The sequence below is a fragment of the Dermacentor andersoni genome, chromosome 2, assembly GCF_023375885.2.
Source record: "Dermacentor andersoni chromosome 2, qqDerAnde1_hic_scaffold, whole genome shotgun sequence".
Taxonomy (NCBI): Eukaryota; Metazoa; Arthropoda; class Arachnida; order Ixodida; family Ixodidae; genus Dermacentor; species Dermacentor andersoni.
In genome coordinates this window covers 35,242,921-35,266,590 of record NC_092815.1, presented here as the reverse complement: position 1 = coordinate 35,266,590, position 23,670 = coordinate 35,242,921, and the positions used below count along the sequence as shown (strand labels likewise).

Sequence of the window (23,670 nt, the reverse complement as noted above, 5' to 3'; positions counted from 1 at the left end):
ACATGGTGCCTGTCAGGTTTTCAATTCGGCCTAGAAGAGAGAGACAAACGAAACAATAAAAGGAATACTAGAGTTTATTAGAGCTATAACTTTGAACACTGCGCCTGTGGAAAGAAAAGTAACGAGAAACATAGATCTCGCGTATAAACGCTTCCTCTTGGCTAGTCAAATGTAACAAGTATTCCTTAATAAATTAAGACTGGTTCATGTAAACAATGTTCTTAGTCGTTGAGCAAATATGTGCATTTGTTCTGTATACGTATTTCGGGCACTAACCAGGCACTAGCCATAAAGGCTATCGCTCGAACTATTTTGTAGATATTGCTTGAATTGTTTAAATAAAGCTCATTTTCGATTTATTTATTTATTTATTTATTTATTTATTTATTTATTTATTTATTTATTTATTTATTGAAGGCAAGTAGGTTAATCAGATTCTTCAGTCCGGGACGCTGCCCTACACAGGAGAATGGGAGTAACGCGAGATAGAAAAATAAGCGGGAAGTACAGGGGGAGTCAAGAGACACAGAAGAACTTTCATGGCCGGTCACTATCATCGCACACTATCAAAACACAGAATCATGAGCTGCATAATGAACACCAATTCAGGCTAAAACCGTTTATGTCTGCTGTCCTTAAAAGCTGTAGCAGTGCCTTAGTCGCCCATTGGTGCGACAGCTTTAAGGGTTACGGACTGGATTCCGAGGGAAGGGAAGCGTAGCAGGGGGCGACAGAAAGTTAGGTGGGCAGATGAGATTAGGAAGTTTGGAGGGTCAACATGGCCACAATTAGTACATGACCGGGGTAGTTGGAGAAGTATGGGAGAGGCCTTTGCCCTGCAGTGGGCGTAATCAGGCTGATGATGATGATGATGGTGCGACAGCTTATGAGGTGCGGCATTCCAAAATGGTGTGGTCTGGTAATGGTATGGGATCAAAACGAGCTGACGCAGTTGCAAACGATTGTCTCTGTGCAGGAAGGCTGATCGAGGATACGTCAAGAGAAATCCCACGGTTTTTTAACAGGATTAATACCAATCTTTCAGCGCGTCGCCGACGTTCACCCAAATTGAGTGAGAGCAATTTATCAACCCAATAGGTCAGCGCACAGCAAAAAATATGGCTCATCAACACTACCTATAACAAAAGCGTTAATTTTTACCATGATACTCATGATTGTTTGATCAATATTACACAGCAGCTACCGGTATAACGGAGAGTAATTAGAATAAATGCACTGCTGTTCGAAAAGTGGCCAACTGTAGCAATCGAGCAAACAGTATATAAGTGCAAGTTTGCAGCTTTACTGGCTCGTGATTGTTATTTCTCGTACTTCATTTTGTTGTTCATACTTGCGTAATTGAAGGTTGCCTCGCGGAAATTAGAGAAAGCGTATTTATGGGTTTGAATGTCTCAAAGCAACCACATGGGCTATAAGAGGTCGCGAAGGAGGGCTTCGGAATAATTTAAACCACAAAGGGTTCTTTACCGCACACACAAAGCACGACGCACAAGCGTATCTGCATCTCGCCACCATCCCAATGCAGCCGCCGTGGTCAGGAAGCGAACTCACAACCTTTTGCTCTGCAACAGATTGCCATAGCCACGCGGCTAACATGGCGGCTGGAAATAAACAAAGGTGTACTTGCAGAAATAGAACAGACAGAAGAGAAATAGAACAATTCAATGTTTCACATTGAACTGTTGAACATCGAACTGAAATTGAAGCGGCGTGGATTGCGTGGACCCACACGCGACAATATATTGAGAAATGGCTAATGTGCAGCAAACCAGCTCGAACGACTGCTTGTTAGGTCATAACTGTACGAGTGTTTGCTCTGCGAAAGTTAATAAATCGCACGGACATAGCGAACAACAATGATATAGGCCCGATCAGCGTAAACCCGACAATTGTTTACGGCTGTTATCATTTGTCTTTGCCCTTATTGTGAGCGCTACATTACTTTCTTTTAGTCTCGTCTGCATGCGCTATAAACGCTCGCTCCGCGAATATCCTCGACATTTATCACTAATGAACCCATTTATTCTAGAATCACGATTCTTAAAGAAACGAGGTAAAGCTCGTAGTGTATGCAGATATTGAAAAACTAAGCACTGGATAAAGAAAATAACTTTGCAGCGCACTCCCTATTCTAGGCGTCCTTTTTGTAGCCCTCTCTTCTACGTCATTAAATTGTGGCAGCATATTTACATGGTGTGAAAACCGCACGTCGCTTATGTTGCGAAATGGCCCACCTGTTTCGGGCTCCTCAGAGACCTGGAAATTTGTGAGTGCCAGCCACAGAATCGCCTACCATGGGCTGCGACTACACCACGGGTGACTATAATTATACCTGAACCAAACGAATACTGCGAGGTAATGGTTTATTCACTCGTGAAGTGTATAAAAGGGTCTCAACTAGTACGCTAAGCACTGACCAATCAGTACGTGTCACTGGCATCCCACGGAAGCATTACAGGAACTCGGGAAGCTAAAGAAAAAAATTGTACACGGGTCTAAATATAATTGGGTCGGATAGTCTAGGTTGTTTCGTAACTTGCATACGAGAGGGGAGGAGGGACTAAAGAAGGGGTTATTGCTAGCTGCAGATCTGTCTGACGCTGCATGTATAGTGCAGACAATCGCTGCACCCCAGCGTCACTTATCAAATGTGGCAGAGTCTGAAACCCGTCACAATACACATGCAAGACTGCAGCTGATAGGATTGTATTTAACAGGGCGCTAGGATGGGGAGATGGGGGAGCACGCAGGACCGCTGTACTCCTGTCTTTTGAACATGCACAAGCCACCAGACGGAAAGCATAGAGCCGCCCTGCGGTATCTTTGACACTCGGTGAGGAACAAGGCGGGCGAGAATTACATTGTTTCTTAAACGCACATGCTACTGATTGGTAGCCCATTTTAAGCACAAGGGTTGCATCGCATTATGTGAACGCTACTAGGCCTGAATGAGCTCCAGCTACAAATAACTAGATGATGATAGTCTGCTTCCACTACGCTGATAAGGACAAGTAGGGCAGGAGGGGAGGGGGGTGGTCATAAGTGCATTACTTGGCTAACAATAAATGTCAGCTGTTGCAGTGCCTACCAAATATTTGGTATTTTGCACCCAGTCTGACACAATGAACTGAGGTCGCTATATTATTGTATATCCTTAGATTCATGGGGCTTCGCTGCTCCCAGTCCTATAACACTGTCAACAACATCCTCACTTGCACAATTTTTTACGCTCGTCTTTTAGTGCTTGGGAAAACAATTTTGAAATTTCTGTGTTGCCAATGGATGCACCATCGCGCACGAAGTCAAGGTGTATTGGATGCGTACTTTCCGACGCGTCATGATTGTAGCTCCTTTATCCATCTAACACAAATCTCACTGTCTTAGACGTCCAAACTAACGAAGTAGATCGTTTCGTGGAGCCAGTAACTACATTTCTTCTCTTGCACAGCGAACCCACTATTATAGTCAGTATACATATAGCCGCTATGCATAATTTCGTCTTTTTCAACTCTGTGAACCTCTGATTTGCGTTCTTAGCAACTGAGCGTAGGATGAAATCATGCGTACGCTCGTTCTGTATTTAGGACAATTTTTTTACATTCTTTTATTCATTCAATACTCCGTCGGTCTTGCGGTTTTGCTCTTCTATTTTCGTGGGTACATTCGGGCATTAATGACGTAAAAGCCTATCGAAGTGCGAGCTGCCTCGGAGCTACTTCTTCTTTCTGCCACTGAAGCCCTCTCTCGCTCTCTTAGCCGCCTAGACATTACCGAGACCCAAGCAAGGATTCAGTAGGTTCAAGCACATATAGTTTGCAGGTCGCCACAGGGAAGCTAAGAGTGCTCGGGAACGAGCTGTCATACTATTGTGAGCATTGCATCTGCCGTCCGTCGGCTCATCGGATGACAGGCAGATGGCTATAGACTGACAAGCATATGCGGCCCCAGAGGAGAGAATCCGTCTTTTTACTGAAGAAAAAACCGAACAACTGGCTGGATCAGTGAAAAGAAGTGCCTGCAACAGCACCCTGTTGCAGGCACCGACTTCCATTGTCGGTGGAATCTGGTACTGCCTGGACCACACTAAACAGCATGACATCAAAATTAGTAGTTGACGTCCGTTGAAGCATATGTTGGTGACACCAGTGGAATAACAACTCGAAAACAGATATGTTGACTATGCAGGGACTTCCGAAAGCGCAAACTACAGCTGCAGGCAAAATAAACTGGCATCGAAAATAATGTATACATTTAAAACTCACCACCGGCAGAGAGAAAGAGGGAAAAAATATCGCCGATGATCACGATACTCCCTATAATGCGAAATTTGAGTGCAGCTTTTTACATGTTTTCATCTCGTGATATATTGGCTGGCGTGGACAATCGGTCTCGTGCGGCACGTTGAGAACGGAGCGAAGTGTGTCGCCACTGCCTTACTAATCTGCAGATCGCAAGAGCCAGCGCGTGGGACCAGCGCGTGGGGGTCGAGTGGGCGTGATTCACAGAAGTCACCGCCGACAAACCCCCAGACGACGCTCACTGCTCTACTTGTGTTCCAATTCTGGCCAGCATCGAAGAGAGTCTATGTAGACAGCTAATGAGACGGCCGAGAGAGCTTCGAGGACACATAATGGAACGCGCTTCGAAGCCTCTGGAAGACGTATGGAAGACGCTTATGCGACGTGACGCCACCTTGCGGCAACAAGAAAAAGTTGAGAAAAGCACACGCTATTTCTTTGCGCCTGCGAACTTACGAACAACACGAGGTAGCTTACACTAAGGGCATAGGATAGCGTGTCTACATTTTCTTTTGCGCTGACAAGCTTCCTGTCGGGGTTCCAAGCGTCGTGCTCAGCCGCCATATTGTTTTGACAGAGAAGTAGCTTGCATGATTTTTTATTTCGATGCTGTCTTCACGAAGCTGTCTGCTTTGACGTCTTCGTGAGAATTTTAACGAGACTTAAGAGGGCCCCTGTACGCTTAGCCCTCGATCTACTTAGCCGTCTACGGAGAGTATCGGAACAGAGCCTCTGGCGCCATCTCGTAGCCACAGTCGCCGCACTGCGCTTTTCTTCTTACGCTTTAGCCATACCCTCCTTCTCTTTCCGCCTCATCCTTCCGCTGCACCTTCCTTTCCGCTTTCCTTCTCGCGCCTCTTCTCTCTCACCGCTTTTTTCAACCCCCGCTGCGCGCCGCGTTCGCTCTCATCTTTCGCTGTGCTCGTTCGATCGGTTACGCTGGGAACGCCGACGCTCGCCGCAGGATCTGGCGCCTAAAAGATGCGCTCTAAATAACAAAGCGCGCATATGGAGATGCCCGACGGGCAGCCACGCTCAGTGGTACCCTGGAATAGGGGCGCCAACCATGCAAGACAGGAGTCACCATCGACAAGAAAAAGATGGAAGTACCCGGTCTGACCGCTTAATGACTCTGAAAATTAGAGCAATAAAGTGTATCCTATCCTATCCTATCCTATCTCGATACAAAGAGCGGTGCTTGCTTGCAGCATAGACAAATAGAGAAACATTATAATTTCACGTCTGAAATGTATTCGTGAGGCAGACCTTACGAGCACCGATAACATCACCGCCATTATATTTGGAAGCTATGGGAAGTTCCAAGTTTCGCACTTATGTATTTTCGCGCTCCTAACTTACACTCCCACTTTAACAGCCTGCTCATCTGAGTACCCATTCGGCAGCTGAAACGTGGTGCGTACACACGCCGCGAAAGTGTGGGACTGTTTCCCGAAACTTTGTCTTCTCTGACGTGAGTCGTTTCTGGTGCGGTCCTTGGAGAAGGTTTTGGATAACGTATTCTAAGCAAATGATTTTTTTTAAGCAGATAACCAAGAAACAATTTCTGTCATCGTTGGACCGCAAAATTGCACTTACGTTTTGCTACCGAGATGCCCAGTATCGGTGCCAAGCAAAAGTATGATTTTCAGTTTTCGCACGCATTTTGCTGCTACTGTGTGCATAATAAACGTTTTCATATTTCACACGGTTGACGGCAGACGCAGCTTTAGGAAATAATTTTAAGCAAAAGGAAATGCAGCAAAGGCGATAAAGAAGAAGCTCATAGCTATCGCCAAAAGTCAGCCGTACGCCGGTCACCAAAATTTATTCGTGTTAAATTACCATAACAATTTCTTTCAAGCCACGTGCGGTTGACATCGGACCTCGGACGTGCGAGGACCACCGCCCACAAAACCACAGATCGGGCGCCAGGAAAAGTAATAAAACGTCTACGGCTTTGTTCGTAGATGCGATGCAAAATGCGCGACACGGACCGCGCGGACGTGTTGAGCAATTGCTTTTCTTGGCCTAGAAATATACCGCGTACTCGACGCGAGAAATAAATGAAAACACAGAAAGGAGTGAATGAAAATTCTGCAAACTTATAGAGATAAGAAAGTGAGACAGAGCATAATGCATGCTCTGTCCGGTGCACTTGTCTTACGGCCATACACGGCGTTGTTAGATGCTGACATGCGCGGCTGACAGTCGCTCTTAACCACCTCGTACCGTCCAGCGTACACCGCAGCCCAGAGATGGATTCTTTTGGGGGCGTTTGTATGAGCACTGAAAACGCTTCTTGGCAGGCAGAGCCAAAAGTTATTCGAACAGTGCATTCGATTCACGTGGCCTGACACTGCCAGACGCGTTTCTGTGATCATGCAATACATTTCTGCCGCAAGTAAGCAATGATGTTGAAAAAGAGGGCGACATCCTCGAACAAATAAACCCTGTCAATTTACTTTTCATGCTACAGAAAAATATATTTGTATGTTGCTGATTTCCTTTTCGAACACTCACTTCGATCACCTGTGCCTCAACTCGGCCTGAAGGTTCCACATGCAGCTATGGCACTCTACTGCTGAACGCGAAGTCGTCGATTCCTGGCCGCAGTCGACAACAGTCTGACGAGGGCGAAATGCGAAAACACTCGCGTATCGAGCTTTGAGCGCACGTGAAAGAATCTCGGGTGATAAGAACCAGAGCTGCGGAGCGGAGCCCTCCGTTCAATTCCCACTCAATTCCGGAGATTGGAAATCCTTCGTAATTCCACACCATTTAACTCCTTGAAATGATGAGATTTGTACCATTCTCGCTCCTTGAGTGGCTGAGTTGTTCCATTCCGTTTCTACAATTGCAGTAAGCGAAACTCTTTGTAATTGTTTGCTATACTTGGCTCTTGCGTGCCTATAGCCACAAAACAACAACAACAACAACAAATATTTTGTAAGCCTTAACAACGTAATAAACAATGCTACGCACTATTTTTTTCCAATATAGGAAACACTCTTTGTGGCCCCTTATCCCTTCAGAGCATTGTCGCCTCTAATTTTTCTGATTGTTCGTGTAAATCAACGTACATTGAGTCCCCCGTATTAGATTAGCGCAATTATAGGAAGAAGTTGGCAAGAAAAATTATGATGGCGGTATTGACTGTAGAAGAAAGCTACTATCACAATAAGTGAGTTTAAAGCCAATGTAATCGCTGAAGTCGGCTGCCTTTTTTGTTTCGCATTCACTGGCATATCAACCGGCACCATTTTTAGGCAACATCTTGGTGAGGGCTAGCTGGTTCATCTTCATAACTACACTCAAACAGCGCGACTGATACAAGGGCACACAGAGGCACAAATGCCACAGAACAAGCGCTGACTGCCATTTGTTTTTTCCGTAACACCTCTCTGACCGACTGTTATCGCGTCTGTTGGATACTCGACTTGTCCGCCCCCCACCACCAAAAACAAAAAAAACAAAAAGAAAACACACGCACACAAAAGCACACGCACGCGCACAAAAAATAGAACAATGCACATTTTCTAAATCACCGTTGGCCTGCATGCATCCCTTTCTCATAGCTCAAACATGCTCTTGCTAAATTGAACAATTATTGTCAACTTGACTACTAAACTAAATGTTAAGGAGTTCACCGAAGCTAACCAGCTAACTGAACACCTTGATTACAACTTAAGGAGTTTACTAACTAAAAGTGACTCTCTTTATATGAACTTCAGTGTTTCAACAAAGAAAGGCTTCCGGGCCATTAGAAGTGTAGAATATTTAGTATACAGTTTGTAATCACCGTGGAAAAAAATACAATTCTGGGGTTTTACGTGCCAAAACCACTTTCTGATTATGAGGCACGCCGTAGGGGAGGACTCGGGAAATTTCGACCACCTGGGGTTTTTTACCGTGCACCTAATTCTAAGTACACAGGTGTTTTTCGCATTTCGCCCCCATCAAAATGCGACCGCCGTGGCCGGGATTCGATCCCGCGACCTCGTGCTCAGCAGCCTAACACCATAGCCATTGAGCAACCACGGCGGGTACCGTGGAAGAGCTAATCACCTATAGGAAGATACTGGCAGAGCACCATTCATTACAGACAGACAAAGAACTTTGTTTACAAAGCCCTGAGAAGCTTTGCCCTAGAGCAGAGCTGCGGGCAGCTCCCACGTGGGGACTGGTAGGCCGAGCCTTACCGCCGCATCCTGGGCTCTCTGGACAGCCCAAGTTTGCCGTGAAAGTTGTGAGCTCTGGATGGCAGAGCTCCATTCTTGCTCTGAGATGCCATTGGGTCCCTGTAACGAGGGGCATCGCCAGAGCATGTGTGCGAGATTGCTAACAGCCCCAAGTCAGGGCAAGGAGAGCTAAAAGCCTCTGGTGTGATCGTATGGGAAAGGGACAAGTTTGCATAGGACGTAGTCTGAATCATGCATAAAGTGGACGCCAGAGGTCTAGCCAGTTTGATATGAGGGGGAGGATAAGTCCTCCTACCCAGGTGATAGTGCTTAGTGATTTCGGTGAAAGAAATAGAATAAATTGACCAAGTCTAATCCAATTGGCAAATTTACCTGTTTTGTAGTCTCGCTTAAAGTCAATATTTAGCGCCCGGGACAATGTGCCCATTCCCTTCCAACTCCATTCCGGAATCTCGGGCTCTCGTTTTATTCCTATTCTATATGCCCGACTGGTGCCACCATTCATTGCCATTCAATTCTGGGTGTTTGAATATGTGTAATAATTCCGGAATTCTTCCAACTCCGCAGTTACCACTCCGCAACTCTGGTAAGAACTATCCTCATGCCCCCTGCTTGAGCTTCTCTAACCCCTGTATTACTATTTCATGGAGTCTGCGCCGTTAAAGTTCATTCACCGCCATCTTCACCCTCACCATCAACACCCCTCTCCCTCTCTCTAGTCTTACTCCCGTTTCCCTTTCCCAATGCTGAGTAGCCGGTCAGAACTTTGATTCAGGCCGATGTCTCAGCTTTTCTACCATAATAAATGTGCCTCTCTCTCGCTCCCCTGTGTGACTGTAGAAAGTTCAAATCAAAGAGTGTACGAAACAATTAATCGATGGGAGCGCAGTCAAGGCCATATAATGACAAGATAAGCAATGTTCTAAATCTGAGAGCGTTTTCATTGGGGCACAATGTTTTTTTTTTTTTTTTGTACATCCAAGGGAAGCTCCACTGAGATACGAGCTTAGTTCACTTGAAACGGTGATACCGTCATTACATGCACCTCATTGTCTGATAATGTAATGCGGGTAACCAGCAGCAATACGTCGATCTGAGAATTGTTATACATAGTATAGAGAAGATTCAAGTTAAGTATGTTTCTTTTTTTGGGACTCCAGTGGTACCTAAGACTTGTTTCACAACTGAAATTCACAAAGTTAGTTTATCCTGCCCTTTGCCAAGAAAAGGAATAAAAGAAACGCGAACAGAGTCTATATACTGATATATAAGCATACTTCGCATGCGTGAAAATCTTCCGTGCGCTACAAGAACGCTAGTCACGTTACATTTCATGAAAGTAAATAGGTTTGAATTAAACGTGCGTAAAAATTGCCTTGAGAAGTCGTCGCATATCAACATACCTCTCAATGGTGGCGTCGCGTAAAACTCTTGGCCAGACGTTTACGCAACCCATATGCACGGAGAAGACGGCCCAACGCGAAGAGAATCTAGAATCAAAAGTTGTCCCCTCTCAGACTTGCGCCGTAAAGACGAAAGTAAAAATACTACAATAATTGTGACTGCCAAAAGACGCGTGGTTGTCCCAGGTTTTGCGCTACCTGCAAGAAGGGCACACCACGTGCGTAGGGCACGCAGCGCAAGCATCAGAAATGAGGTGGCCAAATGTGTGCCGTATCTTCGAGCGTACATGACATCACTTCTCGACAACGAAGGCTTTACGCGTGAACATATATCCTCCCCGTGCTTGAAAATCTGGCTGGCCATAGGTGGATCGTGCCGTACTCGACGTTAGCAATACGCATAAGATGTTCGCCTTACATTACACAATCAAGTATACGTACTGAATCATCGTCTTCGCCTTTTGTCGTCTATCAGTAGGGTAAATTCCTCTTGCTTTGATCATTGCTATTATCATAATCCATGTACGTGTTCCTGCCAGTTTTTGTAAAGAAGACTGACCTGCCTACACTGAATCTGATTCAAGCAGCATTGCACTTAATGCACGCAGGCTTCTTGTTCTGACTAATTTATCATGTCCGGTGATGACTCGTCCATTCGGGTCAGCTCCACAGGCGCAGTCCCTATCCGGTGAAGATAAATTAACAAAAAGTTCAAAATGTATCTTGTCCCGACATCAAAAAGTTTGGGACGAGTTGTTTTAGATTGCATTGTTGATTATACCCGTTTAATAGCCAGATAATCGCTTAGCTATATTTCGCGCATGTGTCTGTCGTCCCCCAGTCAGTTAGTTCAAATAACATGCGTCGGAGATACATAGAACAAACCACCAAGCGCTCGGAAAAGTAACGTCGCAACATCACATTTCAGTCACTGGTGGTCCATTGCTGTCGTCGTGACAGCGATTGTGTCGACAGGGCTGATTACACTGCAAGTGAAGGAGCCGATTATGATTAGATTCAGTTGTCCGGAACCAACCGAGCATGGTGGATTTGCAAGCTTGACCTTTATAGGACTTCCTGGTTCCTTCTCCACTTTGTCCTTCCTTCCTGCTAATGGCCTTCCCTGATCTCAGCCATCATCGCCTTTCACTCCACCTTTCGATGCAACTGCACCGATTACCTGGTCATAAAAAAACATTACACTTTTGCTGGCACCTGTGCGTTGCGTTCACAAATAGCTGCTCATTCTTGATACGAATGGCTGAAGCCATTGACATCAATGTCTACGGCTGCGAAAGAACTATACATCCCTTATCATATGACTGTTCTTTCCTTAAAGATAAACAATTTACCCTCAGCTAGAGAGGCGGCCTTGCAGATTGTTGCAGCAGAAAGCAGGAAAAGTGCTGCCGCGGTTTAAAGGTGAAAAAAATTTATCGTGAAAAGCTTGAATCATTTAGCCCAGTTATGTTACAGCGAGCCTGTTTATGGCTACGATTTGCCGGATCGCGGCCGCGCGTAAACCAACAATTTTGTCACACGTGGGCCGATCTTGAAGATAGTGAAATACCGAGCCGATCCGCAGGGGTGGTGAAGCAGGTGTTAAGCACTTTTCACACGTGGGCTCGTCCCGAAGATGGTGAAATACCGGGCCAAACCGCGGCGGAGGTGAAGCAGGCGTTAAGCACATTCCATACATGGGCTCATCCCGAAGATGTTGAAATACCGGGCCAACCCCCGGTGGAGGTGAAGCAGGCGTTAAGCATTCCTCATACGTGGGCCCATCCCGAAGATAGTGCAATACCGGGCCGACCCACGGTGGATGTGAAGCGGCCGTTAAGCACTCCCCATGCATACGTGGGCCGATCCCGAAGGTCTTGCGATGCCGGGCCGATTCGCGGTGGAGGTGAAGCAGGCGTTAAGCACTCCCCACATGTGTGCCGATCCCGAAGATGGTGTGATGCCGGGCCGACCCGCGGCGAAGGTGAAGCAGGCGTTAAACACTCGCCATACGTGGATTGATCCCGAAGATAGTACAATGCCGAGCCGACCAAGCGGCGGAGGGGAAGCTGGCGTTAAGTGCTCCCCACACATGGGCCGATCCTGAAAATAGTGCAATGCCGGGCCGATCCGCGGCAGAGGTGAGGCGGGCGTTAAACACTTCCCATTCGTGGGCCGATCCTGAAGATAGTGCAATGCCGAGCCGACATGCAGCGGAGGGGAAGCTGGCGTTAAGTACTCCCCATACATGGGCCGATCCTGAAAATAGTGCAATGCCGGGCTGATCCGCGGCGGAGGTGAGGCGGGCGTTAAACACTTCCCATTCGTGGGCCGATACCGAAGATAGTGCAATGCCGGGCCGACTTGCCGCGGAGGTGCAGTTCGCCAATAAGGGGCCCATATACATAGCTTCGCTGGTCATCCTTCTTCACAGAGTGGATGGACACTGAGTTTTTTTATGTAGGTACAGTATTAAATGAAACAAGTTTTAATCCTTATAAACGCACAGTGTGGTATACGGCTGCTAATGCGTTATTATACACAATTCTTCTTATTGTTCTTTTCGTTTTTTTTTATTGGAAGTCCATCGCTAAGTGTCTGACGTGCATGCACTGAGTTTTTGTGTTTCATTGCCTGATGATCATTGAGAAGTCGTATGCGTAATAGGCTGGTGATTCTATTTACCATCAGTGACATAATGCAAAGCCGGCGAGAACTGTGCAAGTGTATGATGGCAAAACCTATGCCTGTAATAATTTCGCAACTGAACTCCGCAATTTTAAGGGAAAATGGGCGTTAGCAGGGCCTTTGTAACGCGGCATCAGTTCCAGATTTTAACTGTTTTATAGTAAACGATTTTAGGCTTCGCATTAACAACTCGAGGAGAGGGGATACTCACTTGATACCAACAAAGTGCATTTGAGGTATCTACCTGCGCTCCTTGTTCATGTGGACGTCTTCCATGTAGTCTGTACATTTGTGAGACAACTATTGTAGATTTCGCGCATCCAGGTTGTTCGTGATCCTTCCTTAAAGCGGCGTATTTTGCACGTTGTCGACGTTAGCATGCAGGCGAGGTTGCGCGCCTAGCGTAGTATTATGGAACTGTTCCCTCATGTAAATGTTCTCATATATTGCTGGACAGAGGCAGGAATCTGGGTCCACATTTATTGGAAAGTGTGATGGTCAAAAATTAGCGCTCACTTATTGTTGGCAAAGCTACCCGTCGTATAGAAAGAGGGTAAGGTATTGGTGGTTCGTATTATTCACTGAGGTTGGGGCCTACTTATGCTGACAAGTTTCAGATCGCACCATGTGCCCGTTCATTAGTTTCAACATAGCGTATGCATTTCGGTCCATTCTTTCACCCTTACCCTTCAACGAAGTGTTCGCGCTTCAGAAAAAAAAGCAATTAAAAAAAAACAACAGGGACATTCCTTGCGTTTGACACCAAACAATATGTTTTTGCAATAGGAGACACACGTTTTCTTTGATATGTGCATCTGTGCAAGCACTTTACAGCACCTTTATGTAATCTACAATGTACTGGCGCCATTTTATGATGTATAGAGACTGTTCATTTGCTGACAAGCTCTCTGACATGTGTTTAAGGTTTATTATTAATTTCGCCAACATATATGATGCCTCACAGAAAGCGATTCACTTTTTCCCTGCGGCGCATACCAATCAAGTGCTTCCAATGTCAGGCTTCTGCATTCCCCGAATCATGATGCCCAAAGTGACGCGTCTCATGACATCTGTCGTTTCAATTTAGTGCATAGCGCTGAAATGCTAAGCGCCCACAAAGTGACGCATATCGCTGTCTCGCTGCATATGTGTCAAACTACGCTTTTACTATTCTGCCTGTAGGAAGCGACTACCATAGCGCAGTGGTAAGAACTCGCTCGCGACTGAATGTTCATGATTTCGAGCCTTATCGGGAACAAAGATTTTCGTTCTCTAATACTGACGGCTTTCTGACGACAGAAAGACTGAACCTTTCGAAGAAGCATTCGTGATCCGTAGTATGGCTGTCACTATAGAAACTAAACTGAAATACTTGTCGTGTAGGAGTCATGGATTGCGAAATATATGGCCTGCCTGATTATTGTGTGTAAATTGTGCTATTGCTTGGTATAGGGCCCAAGTACTGCCCTTGCACAATAATAAAAATGTCACAGACCTTCCCGGGTCCAAGGACTTCGAGCCACCACCCGAGGCCACCAAAAACCAAAACTGCTGGACCGTTCTTTTTAATAAAGTTCATTTTCTTCTTCTTCACAGGCCTGCGCGTGTGAAGAACACACGCGCAGGCGTGACTCAGTCTTACATCTCACAGGGGACTCTGAAAAAAGAGTTGCCATTAGGTCCGCATGGAATCCGTTATTTCACGATCGAAAACGATGGGATGGCTTTTGATCTTGTTATGCTCCTGGGCCTACACAGCATATAGCGAACTCGGACTGCTGTGCATAATGCAGATAGGGATGTTACACTCGTTCGCGAATATTTTTGCGAATCTGTGTCCCATTTTCTCGAAGTGCAGAAGGTGCACACGTATGTACCGGAGTGAGTTCCAGATTGGAAATGTTGTTGCACATGCCGAAATGTCGATGACTTGTAGTCAGCGAACAGCTGACGGTTCTCCGTATACTGTGATCTTGTTATTCTGTTGTTCTGAGCTCGTAAACTCTGCGTCAAGCGAGGCAATAAAGAAAAAAAATAAAAGCTGGCGTGGCTCAGTGGTAGAGTAGCTGACTCCCACGGAGTGAGCCCCGATGCGATCTCAGCGGCAACTGGGCCTTTTTTTTCTCATTCCCGGCGATAGCTGCTACGGACACCGGCGGCGGCAGACACCATCGCCACCCAAAATGGCTGTTGGAATAAGCCCATAACAGCTTGCGCTCTAAAATAAATTAATAAGAAATCAATGCAATATTAATTTATCAATATTCAAACTTTCCACAGGGCGCCAAATGTGCTTGGTTGTATCTCCGTCCGCTCACACTCTTGGATGGTAATATCTGTTTGTCACGTTCGCGGCTTGTCTTCAGACTAGAAGGCACGGTGATTTTGACAGTGAGGCATGGATACCGCCAGCACACGTGACCCGCACGGCATGAAAATGTCATGCCTGCGCCCCTCGCAGCATTTTTCACAAGGGCTTTCCTTGCATTCCATCCATTCCTTCTTTTTTGAGACATTTAAGGACAACTTGAAATCATTTAAGCTGGTGCTGGAACCACTATGCATTTGGAAAGTGTACTCTGTCTTCTGGAATACAGTAATAGAACTAGTATAACCTCAGCAGCATGTCATAAGATATGTTTGCCGATACACCTGATGGAAAAAGTGTGACAGCAATGCTCACCTTCACGAGCATGGAAGATCAGAACATATATTTGCTTCTATTGCTCTTTTCGTTTGAGTTCAAGTTAAGAAATTTATCTTCAGACTGCAACTTATACCGTACCCTTGTTTTCCTGGAACCAGCTGTGTCGCTAGTATAAACAGACTTAAGGGTACTTTGCTACCTCATGTGCATTGATTTCTTTGGTAGACACGCTAGTAATTCGTGCCCAAAAGTACGAATATTTGCACTCACGTGACACGTCTATAAAACAATTCTAAGGTTACGTCAAAACCATACGATCTAGCCGTGTAGCACAATTTCTCCTCATATGCTGCAGGTGGCCTGGATGTTCGTGGAGAAGTTCACACTGCTGACACTCGCCAAGAGCGTGATCACGCACAACTCCCGCTTCAAGGTGACGCACAACGGCCACCGCACCTGGCACCTGCACATCCACGACGTGCAAGAGCGTGACCGGGGCGCCTACATGTGCCAGATAAACACGTCGCCCATGAAGTCCCAGATCGGATACCTCAACGTGGTCGGTGAGTACGTCTTTTGAAGAGGTGTTGTTTCGGGAGATTAAATCGCAATATTTATTTTTATTTATATCTTACGACGAGGTGGAAATGGTTCAGTAAACCTGTGAAGACAATGGCAGAACACATTTTCGATGTCATCATGCGTCACGGCGTTCATGTGGAGGCCGCCTGCTACGGTATCGTTATTTTTTCCCTCAGGGAGAGAGAGACAGAGAGAGAGAGACAGAGGAAAAGCAAGGAGGTTACCCAGATGCGAGTTTCCGGTTTGCTACGCTGTTCTAGGGGGGGGAGAGGAGATATAGGGGTTGTAAAGACGACAAAGAGCGAGAGGCAGAAAAAAAGGAAGTACAAAAAGAAAGAAAGAAAGGAAAACAGGTAACAGAAAAGGCAAACCAATCACAGGTGTTCACACAGGCCGGTTGATTTCAAGAAGCGCAGTAGCGCCTGGACGTCCTCCTAATGGGATGTTGAGTCCCGTCAATGTTTCAAACTTCTTTCTTCCGACATAGGCTGGTCGTTCAACTGGTTTAGCACGATGTAAAGCAATTTTCTCTGCACACTGTATTTCGGGCACTGGAAAAGAAATGACAAATTGTTTTCGCGTCACCCTAATGGCCACATGCTGCGGTGTCGGCCATCCCTATGCGGAACGCGTAGGCATTGGTAAACGCGACGCCCAACGATAGCCTACACAAAAGGGCCGCGTCTCTTCGGGGAAGTCTTGGTGGAAGTCGGAGGCTTAAGGTTGGATTCAGGGTGTACAAATGGGCGTGCATAAAATGTGGTTCATTCCAATCTGATGTAGTGCATTGGCGTGCAAGTAAGCCGAGCATCCTTGCAACATCTGTCCTAGACAGCGGGATCGATAGGCGGTTGTCTTCTACATGAGCTGAGAGAATAGCTTGATCGACACCTTCATTGCCGCTGATACCACAGTGACTTGGCAGCCACTGGAAAATTATTTCATGTCCTTTCTCAGTCAGATGGTGTATGGCTACTGTGATTTCCAATGCCAACTGTTCATGTGGACCACACCGTAAGCCTGACAATAAACAATGTAGTGCCGTCGTCGAGTCGCACAAGATAGACTATTTCTGCATTGGTTCGTCATTAATAAAGTGTAGTGCGACTCGAAGCGCTGCGAGTTCTGTTGCCGTCGACGTTGTCAAGTGAGATGTTTTCAAATTGATAATGGTAGCTTTTGCTGGAGTGACAGCTGAGGTAGAGCTCTTCCGCAGGACGGAGCCGTCTGTGTATACGTGGGTGTAATTCGCTCGTGGAATTAGCCGCAAGACATACACAATTACGGTCGAGCGGTGTGAGCTGGACTACATTCAAATTCCACATGAGCCAGCTTTTCAGACACAGAATATTATTAACCACGCCTTGAAAGCTTTCTACCCATGTGGAATAAACATCATAACACGTGAACGTTTATATCGGTCATTCCCATTGGGTCCGCGTATTCCGGTTTCCTTTGGCGGAAGGAGGAAAATAGAAGCACTCAATGAACTCTCTCAGAATTTTGTGCGAAGTGTGCGAAGTGCATTATCAAAGGTACACAATGCTGCAAGTGCAGAATGTACAAATGAAGTTTTTTCTGCAGTTCTGAAGCGGATGCCTAAAAAGAAAGATGGGTGCTGCTATCTCAGCTAGCGGAAAGCATGCCGCAATCTGAGTCCTGACAAGCTTACACAAATGCTTTCAGAGCACAGCTTTTAGGCACCCGTTCCTGGGTTGAGCGTCGGCGTCCATTGGCGTAACTGTTCGAACGCGCTCGTGGCACTGCTCGTGCGTTCTTCGTCGTCTTCTTCCCCTGCTGATTTCCATGCCGCTCATCATGCCAGCTTTTCCATACTGCCTCTCCCTCTGAGAAGGCGCTGACGGCATTGGCCCACTGCCAGTCGGTGCGGTGATTTTGGTCTCAAATACTTTGCATCAACATATCGCGAAATGAAAACACGTATTGAGCTGCACTCAAATTTCGCATTAGGAAGTATCGTAATCATCGGACACCATCTTTAATAGTGATAGCATTATAGGCGAACGTAACCAAATTTAGAGATATATAATAGAAAATATGAACCGCGATCCCGAAGACAGCGCAGTCTAACACAGCGTCTCGAAGCGCTAGCCGTCACGGGGGACATTGAGACAAAGTGGCACATGACGCACACGTCGGACGTTTCAAAGAGCGGCTTTGGTCGTGTGACCGTGGACAATTGGTTAGAACATTGTGCTACTGCGCTGTAAAAGAGATGTTTGTTCCCGCCATCAGTCACACATTTCTATCTATTATAGCATTGCAGGTGGACTTCACCCACTTTAGAGGCATCTCACAGAAAACTGCAGGTGTTCTGAGTGTACGCGAGCTCGTCACAGTGTGCGCAAAATCGCAAGTTTGTAAGAGCTGCGAGGTATAGAAACGTGACTTTCATAAATGAGAGTGTGCAATGGGCTAAGTTTTGGCCTAGTATTGTTGTCGTTTAGTTCTTTTTTTGGCATTGTATTGAATAGGTGAAGAAAAACTTGCGTGCGTTCTCGTTGTGAACCATTAGCACCTAAGCAAAAGCCACGTACATACCACACAGATCAATTTGCTTGTATCGATATTGCTCTCACAGCCGTATTGGGCGCTCTAGAGCAACCAATGTCCTTGCTGTATCAATACTCATTGCCTGAGGCCCGCGAGTGTGGCCTGGATATATGTAATTTAATTTAATTTGATTTAACGTATGTATGTATGTATGTATGTATGTATGTATGTATGTATGTATGTATGTATGTATGTATGTATGTATGTATGTATGTATGTATGTATGTATGTATGTCTATGTATGTATGTATGTATGTATGTATGTATGTTTGTATGTATGTATGTATGTATGTATGTATGTATGTATGTATTACGAGAAAGCGTATGATTCTGTCGAAACCTCAGCAGTCATGGAGGCATTACGGAATCAGGGTATAGACGAGCCGTATGTAAAAATACTGAAAGATATCTATAGCGGCTCCACAGCCACCGTAGTCCTCCATAAAGAAAGCAACGAAATCCCAATAAAGAAAGGCGTCAGGCAGGGAGATACGATCTCTCCAATGCTATTCACAGCGTGTTTACAGGAGGTATTCAGAGACCTGGATTGGGAAGAATTGGGGATAAAAGTTAAGGAGGATACCTTAGCAACTTGCGATTCGCTGATGATATTGCCTTGCTTAGTAACTCAGGGGACCAATTGCAATGCATGCTCACTGACCTGGAGAGGCAAAGCAGAAGGGTGGGTCTAAAAATTAATCTGCAGAAAACTAAAGTAATGTTTAACAGTCTCGGAAGAGAACAGCAATTTACAATAGGTAGCGAGGCACTGGAAGTGGTAAGGGAATACATCTACTTAGGGCAGGTAGTGACCGTGGATCCGGATCATGAGACTGAAATAATCAGAAGAATAAGAATGGGCTGGGATGCGTTTGGCAGGCATTCTCAGATCATGAACAGCAATTTGCCATTATCCCTCAATAGAAAAGTATATAACAGCTGTGTCTTACCAGTACTCGCGTACGGGGCAGAAACCTGGAGGCTTACGAAAAGGGTTCTACTTAAATTGAGGACGACGTTACGAGCTATTGAAAGAAGAATGATGTAACGTTAAGGGATAAGAAAAGAGCAGATTGGGTGAGGGAACAAACGCGAGTTAATGACATCTTAGTTGAAATCAAGAAAAAGAAATGGGCATGGGCAGGACATGTAATGAGAAGGGAAGATAACCGATGGTCATTAAGGGTTACGGACTGGATTCCAAGGGAAAGGAAGCGTAGCAGGGGGCGGCAAGAAGTTAGGCGGGCGGATGAGATTAAGAAGTTTGCAGGGACGATATGGCCACAATTAATACATGACCGGGGTTGTTAGAGAAGGATGGGAGAGGCCTTTGCCCTGCAGTGGGCGTAACCAGGCTGATGATGATGATTATGATGATGATGATGATGATGATGTATGTATGTATGTATGTATGTATGTATGTACTTACGTAGATGCACGAATCGCTGTGTTATGCTAACGTATTCGCCCCACAACTGAAATGTATGTCTGTGCCTCCACGCTTCTTATTTTGCCCGCAGTGCCACCCAAGATCGACGAGGAGAACACTAGCTCCGACACCGAAGTCCGAGAGGGTGGCGAAGCTGCGCTGAAGTGCGTTGCCAAGGGAACGCCGGAACCGGAAATCACGTGGAGAAGAGAAGACGACCAGGAAATCGCGTTCGGTCGCGAGAAAGGTCAGTAGCCCTCGCCATGACTTGGAGGCGCTCACCATGCTGCTCAATTCACGGTGGGGGGCCAACCGCCACAGTGGCCTTCGGCACCACTCGGGAGTCCAGTTATAGATCCTTGGCAAAAAGAAACGCCGAAGTTACTGGCCGTCGCCATATTTGACGATGAGCCCAATGCAATTACACAGTTCTGACCTCTGGTAAAATGTTTCTAGCTGTCTATTCGACGAGTTTGCAGAAAGCCCTTCTTTCTAGCTTAATCGTAATAGGTAATGGGAAAAATATGTTTTTTTTTAATTTTCTGTAGGTAGGTACGAGTAACGTGAGAACTTTTATGGCCAGGGAAGATTAAATGAAAGAAAGATCATTCTCGCGCAATTGTTGCTATCTGAGCTCCATTTCACTTGCTAATTAATAAATCATAGGGTTTGGCGTGCCAAAAAGCGCACGGTCTCTAGGAGACGCTATAGTGGAGGGCTCTGAAATTATTTGGGCTCCTTTATGCTATTTTACTTGAATTTGAAGGATATACAGAACGTATCCTGTTCCTAAGGAAACGTTGCGTTAGTGTAAGTGCTGAATAATTTAGTGTGTGGTCAATATTCGGTAAGTTTAGGGTCTGGTAAAATGCCTAGAGTTCAAGCTGGAGTAAGTGAAACATCCTGGTTACCAACAAGGTGATCGAATGATTGTCACATCAGCTGAGAAACAGACAGTGCCCTGCCCACGCAGCTTACCTCGTGTAATGTGAGCGAAAATTTTAGTACTTGCTTCCATTTAGTTCTTTGGATTTTATAACTATTTTTTCTTGAATCATATTTTTGAAGATCGTGACCACTTATTGGGGAATTCGTCTTACAAAATAGTTTAGTTCAGTCAGATTTTCCTTTTTTTTCTTAATAATACTGGCTAAGATTTTTTGTTATTAGGTACCCATCTAAGTGGTCACAGTTCTCTTTTTTTCACAGCTAATAAAGAAATATACTACACAGACATATTTACCATTGTGTAAAAGCTAACATATGCCCACTTACATGTAGAAAAAAAAATTGCACGTATGTTTTGATAAGCATAAACACCGCAGAAAATGAGAATCGTGGTATTCTTAGTAGATTGACTAAATTTCCTTGTGTAGATGCTGTTTTGGTTCGAGATTAGCATGTCATGAACGAAACATGTCATGGAAGAAAATGGCGATAGGTAATATATTAGCGTAAAAGAACGAAAGAAAGGGAAGGTTTGAAGGTGGCAGATATTTGTATATAATTTTAATATTAGGAAATTATTAGGGTTTGGTTGAAGAATTACCACTATAATTAAAGATACCGGTGAGAAAACATTGTCGTACTATGGGTTTGCTTATGCAAATGATGGCGAGGTTAAGTATGACGAAATGTGAACATAATTTGTACTCCGTTAGGCCAACGTGCTTAGCTTCGCTTCTAAAGTTTCTGTGTGACCATAGTTGGGGGTGATCAAAGATATTTCAAAATTATGGGTAATTTTTGTCACTGCTGCTGTACGTGGCGCTGTCTTCACGAATAAGCATCAGCAGTGAGTATGCTGTAGTTTCAACGGTAACTTTGAAGCTTTTTACGAGTGTTACGACGTCACACATACCATCCATATGAACACCAACGTGGTAAATACACCAGCTCTATATAGTAGAAATCTAGAACAGAAGCTAACTGCCCTACACAGCAGAGCGCTGTGTAGTTCTGTTCTGGCTTAGTGCCGCTTCCTCCGCAGCAAACTTTAACAACCGGATTACGCGAACACGTTGTTTACGAATGGATGCCCTATAACGTTAATGGTGGCCAAGATGAACGTTTTAAGTAACGCACTCAATGAAAGAAATGCGGAGAGTTATTAGACGTTACCTGGAAAAAAAAGTTTCAAATTTTTCAGTGCCAGTCTCATCATCAATGGTACAACAGCAGAACGTCGCAACAGCGTGGAGAGAAATGAAATAAGTAAAAGAAATCGAATCAATGGAAATAAACAGAGGTTGAACGAAGTAATAAGAGAGGGCTGTGTTGGGGCATTTCTTTTCGCCGACTTCTGGACCTGTACAGAAAGTCGGAGGTTAAAACAAATGAAGAACATTAGCCGACCTCGCAACAAAAGATGACGAAGTTGCCGTAATTTGTATACTTCAGAACCATGTGCCGGCCACAAAACTCACGCCCAATCAATTTCTCCCCTCTCTTTTCCTGCTCCTAGCTGTGCCACAACACGCGCGAAGAAAGAACGAAGAATGGAGTCGTACGTACACGCGACATTACAAACAATGGCGATCGGGCACTGGAGAAGCAAAAGCCTAGATCGGAGCGTTAAAAACGAGCTCCTCGAAGCCAACGGTTGCAATCTTTTCAAATTAATGGGCCTCGAGTTACAAGCTTTCCTCCCAGAAGGGCCCCTCGCAGTCAGCGGCTGGTGGTCTCCCATTCAACTCTCGCGTCCTCAACAGCAGGCGAGCAACGCCACCGCTAACCCCCCGCCAACCTCCCCTTGCCCTGCCGCAACGGGCTTCGAACGATAACAGCGAACCACAGATGGCTTCGGAGCCCTGCGACTTTTCGAATCAAAATCCCTGCCATTAAACTCGAACCTCCTCGATCGCACTCGCCCAGCGTTCGCCGGCCTTCCTACGGCTCTCTCCGCTTCGCTGGGGCTCTTCACTCTTTCGACCTCGAGGATTCAAGCGGTTCCAGTGCCATCTGTCGTCTCGAAATAGCACCGCATCGGGCGCGATACCCTCGCCTACTTCCGCGCCGTTCTCGTTCTCGAACAGCCTCTTGTCCTGCGAGCTAAGAGCACACGCAGCGAGAAAGCCGCGATGGCCCGAAACGCGACTCGAGCAATTAGTCAGGCGCAGTAAACGGCCGCACCGCCCTCCTCCTCTGCAGCGAGCCTCTAACAACAAACCGAGTGAGCGTATCAGCCACGCTCCGTGCAAAGGGCCACGGATCTGAAGGCGAGGGGAGAAAGGCCTTAATCAATGCTCGCGCGTGCCCGCGCTGTCACCTCGGAGGGTCCCGCCGGTTCCTACGCAGTTCAAAACCCGCACCGCCATTAAGTAACCGAGGGGATTTTCTTCAATAACGTGTATCACCGCTGCTTCCTTTCGAGCGCGACGGCAGCAGCAGTTTCTGTTTGCGGGAGCCCGAAGAGGCGGGCGACTTGGAACGCGCCGAGACATCGCCGTCCAAGTGTCGCGAAGTCGTTTTCAGCGCCTTTCCGTAGAGAGCGGGATTCGAGAACCGGGGAGAAAATAAGGAAGCGGAAGGGCGCGGGTAGCGAGATCGGAGGAAGCGAGAGGGAAGGCGACCGTTGTAATTGAATTTCTGATTACAAGGCGGCCCGAACACCCCCGACCAGATGGGTCTCCCCTCGTATCCAGAAAGGGGACGCCATGGTCGTAATGAACACCGTTGTTCCTCAGCCTCCCCCACCCTTTCTATTGTTTTCTTTTTTTTTTTTTGGTCCTGCTACGCGACTAACTCCATGCGAGCTAGACGACTGCGACGCTGCCACTTGGCGACAAAACTGTCCTTCCTTCGCAAGCTACAGCTGCGCGATCGAAAA

The 23,670-nt window shown here is 46.0% G+C and overlaps 1 protein-coding gene across 3 annotated transcripts in view; it reads left to right on the top strand.

Annotated features, from left to right (window-relative positions):
* The window catches only part of LOC126542473 (lachesin-like), a 209,708-nt gene that overhangs the window by 128,632 nt on the left and 57,406 nt on the right, over nt 1-23,670 (top strand). For all 3 annotated transcript variants that reach the window (XM_055077275.2, XM_050189556.3, XM_055077274.2), the window contains 2 exons: nt 15,612-15,819; nt 19,933-20,088. In XM_055077275.2, coding sequence (XP_054933250.1) covers nt 15,612-15,819; nt 19,933-20,088 — 364 coding nt within the window. The remainder of the gene's footprint in view (nt 1-15,611; nt 15,820-19,932; nt 20,089-23,670) is intronic.